The sequence below is a fragment of the Mytilus californianus genome, unplaced genomic scaffold, assembly GCF_021869535.1.
Source record: "Mytilus californianus isolate M0D057914Y unplaced genomic scaffold, xbMytCali1.0.p SCAF_2, whole genome shotgun sequence".
In the NCBI taxonomy this organism is placed as follows: domain Eukaryota; kingdom Metazoa; phylum Mollusca; class Bivalvia; order Mytilida; family Mytilidae; genus Mytilus; species Mytilus californianus.
Window position 1 is genome coordinate 62,810,980 of NW_026262668.1, and position 9,881 is coordinate 62,820,860.

The window sequence follows — 9,881 nt, forward strand, 5'->3', positions numbered from 1 at the left end:
ATCACTACTGTGTCTGGACCTGCGTCGCTGCATACACTTGATTGAGGTATCATGTACATGTATACTAAAGCATAACTGATCAATCACTAAAATCATTGAATCTACGAAAACTTTAATGAAAATTTTCCTTTGAGTGTTGTCAAACTATTGGCAAACAGGAAGTGGCTGCACTGCAGCTGAAAAAATTGCTAGTCTTACATGCTACAACTCAACATTATCAAACTGCATACCAAATATAAAACCATTCCCTTCCATAGAAGCCCAAGACAAGGTCGACAAAAATTTTCTGTATACTTTGGGTGTTGTTAAATTTCAAAATATTCACAAACAAGAAGTGGCTACACAGCAGATGTCAAAAATTGCTTACACGTTACAACACATTATCCAGCTGTAGACCAAATATAAAATGAATCCCTTCTATAGAAATCAAGAAAAGTTCAATGAGACATTACTGATATAAACCTGGCAAGAATTGTACACATGAGAGCCATTACAAGACCAGATCAGGATGTACAAACGGACGAAGTCGGACAGACAGCTGGTATTTCTACGTATCAGGTCAGTTCACTCTCAAAACATATTCACACCCTATACGTTAGCACCCCACACGTTGGCCCCCTTGGATTGTTTGCACCCTTTTTTTTTATTTAATACAGGTTGAATCATTAGATGTATTTTCAGATGCATATATCAATAGATCTATATTTTCATGAATAAAAGTTCGTGAATTTTTTAAATGAAATTTTTTTTTTGGGTGATTACATGATTAATTATTAAATGTTAATTATTCAAGATTACTATTAATTGATAATTTACAAAGCTAATTAGGTATTACATTGTATTGTAATGTGTATGAAAATCATGATTTCTTTTATAACTAGCTTTTGTGGAAAGTGAAATAAAAGTAGCTAGTTTGGTAGGAATAAATACAATGAAAATTTTAAATAGGAAAGACCAGAAAACACGAAAGATGATTGTTTTTAACAGCTTGTGCCCTTTGAATCGCTTTGATCTTGTGTGTGTTTGGACAAGAATGATATACAACAAGGTCAAACATGGTAGAGGGTCTGGATGTTGGGACCTTCATTGTGCTTTGTAGACCGTTTATGTTTTATTCGCTGTTGTCGTAGCGATGTCATTATGACAAGTTTCATAGCCGTTTGGTATCTTCCACCTTTCTTTTACAGAATCATGACCATGACGACAATATTCATTTCGTTAAAATAATTCACAAAATCAAAACTGCTTATTTTACAGCAATACACTAACTAAAGCATGATTAAAAAATTATTCAAAACATAACCTCTAAAAAGGGTGCGAACGTGTGGGATGAAAACCTAAAAGGGGGGCCAACATGAATGTGAGCAAATGTGATTTTGGGTGAATGCACCCAGATTTGTATTTCTATGTCCCACCCGCACATCACATGAGGAATTAAAATAGCCCATTTAAAAAAAAGTACCTTAATATTAAATGATAAAGCAATAATAAATATATGGGAAATGTGTCCATGGGACACAGATGATGCCCCCCCTTGCATATAACATTATAAAGGAGTTTTGTGGTAATAAAGCATTGTTTATAAGTTTCATAACATTTAGTTGATGTAAACTTAAATTAGAGAACAGAAACGAAAAATTAAGCAATTTTTCCATTTTTAAAGGGGCATAACTCTAGAACAGTAGAAGTGACGCCACCAAAATTCAATCTTTATCTGTGTTTTTTGGTAATTAGCATTGTGCATAAGTTTCATAACATTTGGTTGAGGCAAACTAAAGTTAGAGAACAAAAACTAATATTTAAATTTTCAGCAATTTTTACATTTGTAAAGGGGCATAACTTTAGAACGGTGAAAGTGACACCACCAAATTTCAATCTTGATCTGAGTTTTGTGGTAATAAACATTGTGGATAAGTTTCATAACATTTGGTTGAGGCAAACTCAAGTTAGAGAACAGAAACAAAAAAATCATCAATTTTTTCATTTGGAAAGGGGTATAACTTCAGAACGGTAAAAGTAACGCCACCAAAATTCAAACTTAACCTGTGTTTTGTGGTAATAAACACTGTGAATAAGTTTCATAACACTTGGTTGAGGAAACGAAAATATTCAGCAATTTTTCCATTTGAAAAGGGGCATAACTATTGAACGGTAAAAGTGATGTCACCAAAATTCAAACTTGTTCTGTGTTTTGTGGTAATAAACAATATGGATAAGTTTCATAACATTTGGTTGAGGCAAACAAAAGTTAGAGAACGGAAACCAATTTTGCGACGGAGGGACAGACTGACTGACTGACTGACAGACGGACGGACAAGGGTAAAACTTAATGCCCCCTCCGCTACGGCGGGGCCATAATGAAAATAAATCACTGGGTCCAGGGCCCGACTAGGACTACTAGTACTCTCATTAAGTGCCCTTTCCCACATTTAGGCAAAGAGGATTTCAGCAATACAGAAACAAGCGTTTGTGCTCATCTTGATTCTTGTACATGTATGTTTTTTTTATTTTAGCTATATATAGTTCATTTATGTTTTGGAGTTTAGTGTAACATCCACTTTCATTGAACTAGTACACATTTTTGTTTAGGGGCCAGCTGAAGCCCGCCTCCGGGTGCAGGATTTTCTCGCTGTGTTAAAGACCCATTGGTGGCCTTTGGCTGTTTTCTGCTCTTTGGTTGGGTTGTTGTTTCTTTGACACATTCCCCATTTCCATCCTCAATTTTATTGATCTGTCATACACCCCTATGTCAATGACCGTCTTCTGCATGAATGTGTGTTTTCTTTCTTATTGTTGTAGGTCTCTGTGCAACACTCAAAATATTAAAGAAAGTGTTTTTTGGGGTTTTTTTCTGGTACGATGATGCTATGTACAATACCGTTTCAGCGCTTCTGGCACGGTTGGAATCCATACTGTCATGTTGTCTGACGAACTTTGGTGGCATTTTATACAAGTATTGACTTTTTGTCAAATGACAGAGTCCTGTGGTGATTTATAGAGGTTTATCGAAATCCATGTCAGATGTCAGGTTTTGTTGTGATCAAACCGGAAACGTGTGAATGATGAGGCTACATTTACTTCTAACATGATATATCCGGCGTACGACAAAATCTATCTCATCACCATTTATGATATAAGATTTATTGAGACAACTACTGTTATGTATTGTCTGTAAAATCAAGCGGTAAAGACACACATCAACTTTCCAGGTATAATCAAAATTACAAGATTTTTTTCCTGAATGACAAAACCAGCAATTTTGATCTTTGGGTATTTGTAAAATAAATCTAATACCTGAATCTATTGGTCCAAGAAAAAATAAAAATGTTTAAAAATAATAGATATCAATCAAATTAAAATTAAATATATGAACTCACTAATTTTTTTAAGCTATCTAACTTATGCAGCAACCAAGCATAATAAATGAGAGAGTGAGGAGATTTAATTTAAATTAGATATATAAATAACATTATTCATAAAGAACTTAATATTTTTGTCTATAGCAACATTATTTTTTTTAAATGAATTTGATTAAAAATCTCTCCAAGAAAAATCTGTTTCAGAAGTTAAGGAAAACAAAAGTTTGTTTCTACTGAAAATTATCAACAACAAAAAACAACATTAACTAAAAAAAAATCCTGGTTACTGTTGTATTACTGAACTTTTTTTAAGGATTTCAGGCATTTGTATTCTCCAGTCAAACTGGATATTTTCTTATAAAAATATTAAATCAAAATAAGTATCAGGTCTATGTTTTAAAAAAAAAATCATGTAAATAATCATTTTGGAGAATATAATTGTTGGTTATGTTAAACTGGTTTTAAGTCTGTTATTTCCCTACTAAGAAAAATAATTATAATATAGTAGTAAAAAACTAAGATTTCTTGGAAATTTTTACAAATAACCTGATTGCTCAAAATATAAATTAAGTGACAATGATTATAATTTAAAATGTGCATAAATTATATTTATTTTTTATTCCAATTTCTGAACCAAAATCATTTTTTTTTCTGGACTAATACAATATTTACTCAATTTCACTGTTTCAATAATTGTACCTCCAGATATATATTGTCCTTACTCTCATCAAAGAGGGTCAAATAAAACCCAGGTATTGTATATTCATCACACAATAATATACTGTTTAACTGGGGAAAACATTATGTTTTTTACCCTTGACTTATCTCCTGAAACACCACAACTAGAATTGACAATACATGTATTAATTTTTATGTTTACCTCTAAAAGGAATATGTAACATCTTTTTAAATATTACATAATTAAAAAATAAAAAGAAGCTTGGTTTTGTCTGATTCTAAAATTCAATATTCTCTTTTTAACAAGGAATTATTTGAATCTGGAATAATTTTGAATTCTGGAAAATTGATTAGAAATGTATGATGAAAACTAACCCAACTAAATAGGGTTAGCCATGCATGCATGGCTTAGGTTAATTTTACTTTCACTATCATTTCAGTATGAACTAACTAACCCCCCTTAGCCATGCGCGCATGGCTAACCCTATTTAGTTGGGTTAGTTTTCATCATAAATTTCTCATCAATTTTCCAGAATTAAAAATTATTCCAGATTCAAATAATTCCTTGTTTTTTCAAGTATTTCTCTGAAAATACATAATTACTTAAAAGGTCATGAAACTAATCGAAGTTTGACAATCTTCCAGTGAAAACATGACCTAGTGAGTAGTGTTGCAAGAAAGATAAACAGGAGTCAAAACTCAACACCTGTCCTCCCTAACATCAAAAAATAAATGGGGAATGTGTCCATGGGACACAGACTATGCCCCCGCTAGCATATTATATAAAGTTATAAAGGGACATAACTGAAAAACGGTATAAGTGACACTACCTAAATTTGTACTTGATCTGAGTTTTGTGGTAATAAGTATTGTGTATAAGTTTCATAAAATTTGGTTGAGGCAAACTTAAGCTAGAGAACAGAAACGATAAATTCAGCAAGTTTTCTATTTGTAAAGGGGCATAACTCTAGAACAATATAAGTGACACCCCCAAAATTCAAACTTGATCTGTATTTTGTGGTAATAAGCATTGTGTATAAGTTTCATAACATTTGGTGGAGGCTAACTTAAGTTAGAGAACAGAAACGAAAAATTCAGCAATTTTTATACGACCGCAAAAATTAAAAATTTTTTGGTCGTATATTGGTATGACGTTGGCGTCGTCGTCGTCGTCGTCGTCGTCGTCGTCGTCCGGCGTCGTCCGAAGACACATTGGTTTTCGCACTCTAACTTTAGTTTAAGTGAATGGATCTCCATGAAATTTCACCATAAGGTTCAATACCACGAAAGGAAGGTTGGGATTGATTTTGGGGGTTATGGTACCAACAGTTAAGGAATTAGGGGCCAAAAAGGGGCCAAAAATAAGCATTTTTGTAACTTTCAGACAATAACTTGTGTGTAAGTGTATGGATCTCTCTGACATTGTACCACAAGGTTCCATATCACAAAGGGAAGGCTGTAATTGATTTTGGGGGTAATTGCCTCAAAATTTTAGGAATTAGGGGCCAAAAAAGGGGCAAAAAACAAGCATTTTTCTAGTTTCCAGACAATAACTTGTGTTCAAGTGTACGGATCTCTCTGAAATTGTACTGCAAGGTACCATACCACAAAGGGAAGGCTGGGATTGAGTTTGGGGGTGATGAATCATAAGGGGGGTTCAAAAAATTTGGGGGGGGGGATTTTTTTTTTTTTTTTTTTCTTTTTTTCCTTTTTTTTTTCTTTTAAAATTTTCCATTTTAAGTTGGTTATTTCTGATTTATATTTAAAAGCAAATAATAATGATATGGTAGGAGATACACACCAAACAGGATGTGTAAATTATTATATAATAAGTATTGTGCAATAGCAAGAAATTTTCAATTGCACAGTATTGCACAATAGCAAGAAATCTTCAATTGCGCAGTATTGCGCAATAGCAAGAAATCTTCAATTGCACAGTATTACGCAATAGCAAGAAATATCCAATAGCACAATATTGCGCAATAGCAAGAAATTGTCAATTGTACAGTATTGCGCAATAGCAAGAAATATTCAATTGCACAGTATTGTGCAAAAGAAGATACTTCGTATAAATTGCTTATTTCTTGATCAATTTCAATGGGGTTTTATTCTTGATTTCTTGGGGTTCTTTAATATGCTGAATCTAACCGTGTATTAAGTTTTTGGATTTTGGGCCCCGTTTTTAAATTGGTCCACATTGAGGTCCAAAGGGTCCAAAATTTAACTTTGTTTGATTTCATCAAAAATTGAATTATTGGGGTTCTTTGATATGCCGAATCTAACCGTGTATTTAGATTTTTAATTTTGGGTCCCGTTTTTTAAATTGGTCTACATTAAGGTCCAAAGGGTCCAAAATTAAACTTAGTTTGATTTTAACAAAAAATGAATTCTTGGGGTTCTTTGATATGCTGAATCTAAACATGTGTTTAGATTTTTGATTATGGGCCCAGTTTTCAAGTTGGTCCAAGTTGGGGTCCAAAATTAAACTTTGTTTGATTTCAACAAAAATTGAATATATGGGGTTCTTTGATATGCTGAATCTAAACATGTATTTAGATTTTAGATTTTTGGCCCAGTTTTCAAGTTGGTCCAAATTGGGGTCCAAAATTAAACTTTGTTTGATTTCAACAAAAATTGAATATATGGGGTTCTTTGATATGCTGAATCTTACCATGTATTTAGATTTTTTATTTGTGGGCCCGCTATCAAATTGGTTCATATTGAGGTCAAAAGGGTCCAAAATGAAACTTTGTTTGATTTCATCAAAAATTGAATTATTGGGGTTCTTTGATATGCCAAATCTAACCGTGTATTTAGATTTTTAATTTTGGGGCCTATTTTTTAAATTGGTCTACATTAAGGTCCAAAGGGTCCAAAATTAAACTTAGTTTGATTTTAACAAAAATTGATTTTTTGGGGTTCTTTGATATGCTGAATCTAAACATGTGTTTAGATTTTTATTTATGGGACCAGTTTTCAAGTTGGTCCAAGATGGGGTCCAAAATTAAACTTTGTTTGATTTCAACAAAAATTGAATATATGGGGTTCTTTGATATGCTGAATCTAAACATGTATTTAGATTTTAGATTTTTGGCCCAGTTTTCAAGTTGGTCCAAATTGGGGTCCAAAATTAAACTTTGTTTGATTTCAACAAAAATTGAATATATGGGGTTCTTTGATATGCTGAATCTTACCATGTATTTAGATTTTTTATTTGTGGGCCCGCTATCAAATTGGTTCATATTGAGGTCAAAAGGGTCCAAAATTAAACTTTGTTTGATTTCATCAAAAATTGAATAATTGGGGTTCTTTGATATGCCAAATCTAACCGTGTTTTTAGATTTTTAATTTTGGGTCCCGTTTTTTAAATTTGTCTACATTAAGGTCCAAAGGGTCCAAAATTAAACTTAGTTTGATTTTAACAAAAATTGAATTCTTCGGGTACTTTGATATGCTGAATCTAAACATGTGTTTAGATTTTTGATTATGGGACCAGTTTTCAAGTTTGTCCAAGTTGGGGTCCAAAATTAAACTTTGTTTGATTTCAACAAAAATTGAATATATGGGGTTCTTTGATATGCTGAATCTAACCATGTATTTTGATTTTGGACATTGGACCATAATAGGTAAATTAAAAAAATTGAAGTTCTTAGACCACATTCTTTCTGTGTCAGAAACCTATGCTGTGTCAAATATTTAATCACAATCCAAATTCAGAGCTGTATCAAGCTTGAATGTTGTGTCCATACTTGCCCCAACTGTTCAGGGTTCGACCTCTGCGGTCGTATCAAGCTGCGCCCAGCGAAGCATTTTATTCCATTTGTAAAGGGGCATAACTCTAGAACGGTTAAAGTGACGCCACCAAAAATTCAAACTTGATCTGTGTTTTGTGGTAATAAGCATTGTGTATAAGTTTCGTAGTATTTGGTTGAGGCAAACTAAAGTTAGAGAACAGAAACGAAAAAGTCAGCAATTTTTCCATTTGTAAAGGGGCATAACTCTAGAACAGTTAAAGTGATGCCACCAAAATTCAAACTTGATCTGTGTTTTGTGGTAATAAGCATTGTGTATTAGTTTCATAACATTTGGTTGAGGCAAACTAAAGTTAGAGAATAGAAACCAACTTTGGGACATACGTACGGACAGACAGACGGACAAGGGTAAAACTTAATACCCCCTCCGCTACGGCGGGGGCATAAAAACCTCTAAATTTCACAAAGAATGAGAGCATTTTCAGTTTTCATAATCATCAAAGAGATGGTCACAGCAACTACAATAGACATTGGTGAGCGGTCAAAGGTCATGGTCAATGTTGTCATGAAAATTTGACTGGGCCAAAACTTCTACTTCTTTTCATTTACTTTTTTATATTTTTCATGTGATAGTCTTCATAATAATCAGACTGAGTATCTTCAATCCTTTAAGTTATTGTTAAACAAAATATGATACCACTTTAAGTGCTCACAACATACTTCTGGAATCACATTCCTTGTTAGGTACATACACTCAAGCCCAAAAGTGGGAAAGCCAAATGGAGCACGAGACCTTCCAAATTCCATGTCATAACTTTTAATTCTTTTGCACACAACCTTCAAACATAGAAAATCTACATTCTTTCACCTTGGGTTATGATGTTCAGTTTGTGGTATGAGGTTCATTTTGTGAGCACATACACTATATGTTGAGAACAATTGACTTTTTTGTGAAATCAGTATTACTATTAGTAGAATAAATTATGTTGGGCAGATGAGATCAGATATCTTTTTTACAGAAAACTATCTGCTTGACTGATATAACTAATGATTAAACAAATCAGTTATAGCAGCCAGTTCTGCCATCTTGAACGCAAGGAAGATCAGATTCCCTATCAAAATTTGATATTGCCTACTTTAGGGAGCTTCCATTTGATTTTTATGGGGGGCTAGGAATAAAAATTTTGTCCTGCATTTTTTTTTTCTAGTTGTAATCTCTGTCCTGCCTTTTTATTTTTCACTCTATTAGGTCCTGCCTTTTTTTTATTAGTTTATCTCAGAGACATATATACACATGTGTATTAATGTCTCTGTTTATCTTGACTTTTTTATATAAATTGTCATCCTGCCTTTTTTTTTTCGCAAAGTTGCTCATCCTGCATTTTTTTTTTACTCAAAACTCCTCTCCTGCCTTTTTTTCAAATTTCATCCCAGCCCCCCATAAAAATCAAATGGTAGCTCCCTTACTGATAAAACTGATATGGTTTGGTCAGTTCATTAATTTGATAAGTATCCATCAGGGTTTCAACCTAGTCAAACTTCACTTATAAGATCAGGTGAAGTACCAAACTATCTGTGATAAAAGGACCAAAACAGGTAGTTTATTATTAAAATCTTCACCTTGTCCTTCCTTACATGTGCTTGATAAAAATACAATTTCTTTTGTTTTGCTGTACTGTTAATTCAGAAATTAATGTGTGCATTTATAATTGCTAATTACTGATTTCTGGTAAATGTGAACTGCAAACATTTTGTAAAGGAGAATCACTACTGAAATTATGAATGCAACTTTTAATTATTGAAAACCTGATGCTGTCACATTTTTCACATTAATGAAAACATCACAATAATTTCCGACATTAGAGTATTTATTCTGTACAAATAATTTGAACAGAGCACAAATTGTGTATTCCTGGACTGTACTTATTGTTGTTGTATAATTTTTACTAAACTCAGGATAATTAAAAAGCTTGACTTACTGTAAAGACACTCGTTTATTGTTGAAGACCGTTTGTTGAGATCAAGATGTATCTTTTTTCTTTGTCTTTGGGTTTCTGTCTCATTCACATGTTACCCCAACAACTCCCATTAT

General features: G+C 32.9%; 1 protein-coding gene across 2 annotated transcripts in view; it reads right to left on the minus strand.

Annotated features, from left to right (window-relative positions):
• Positions 1–3,067, minus strand: part of LOC127730205 (vesicle-associated membrane protein 4-like) — a 64,458-nt gene extending 61,391 nt beyond the window's left edge. For both annotated transcript variants that reach the window (XM_052238491.1, XM_052238490.1), the window contains exon 1: positions 2,879–3,067. In XM_052238491.1, the coding sequence (XP_052094451.1) occupies positions 2,879–2,944 (66 nt within the window). In that variant the 5' untranslated portion in view covers positions 2,945–3,067. The remainder of the gene's footprint in view (positions 1–2,878) is intronic.
• Positions 3,068–9,881: the final 6,814 nt, after the last annotated feature.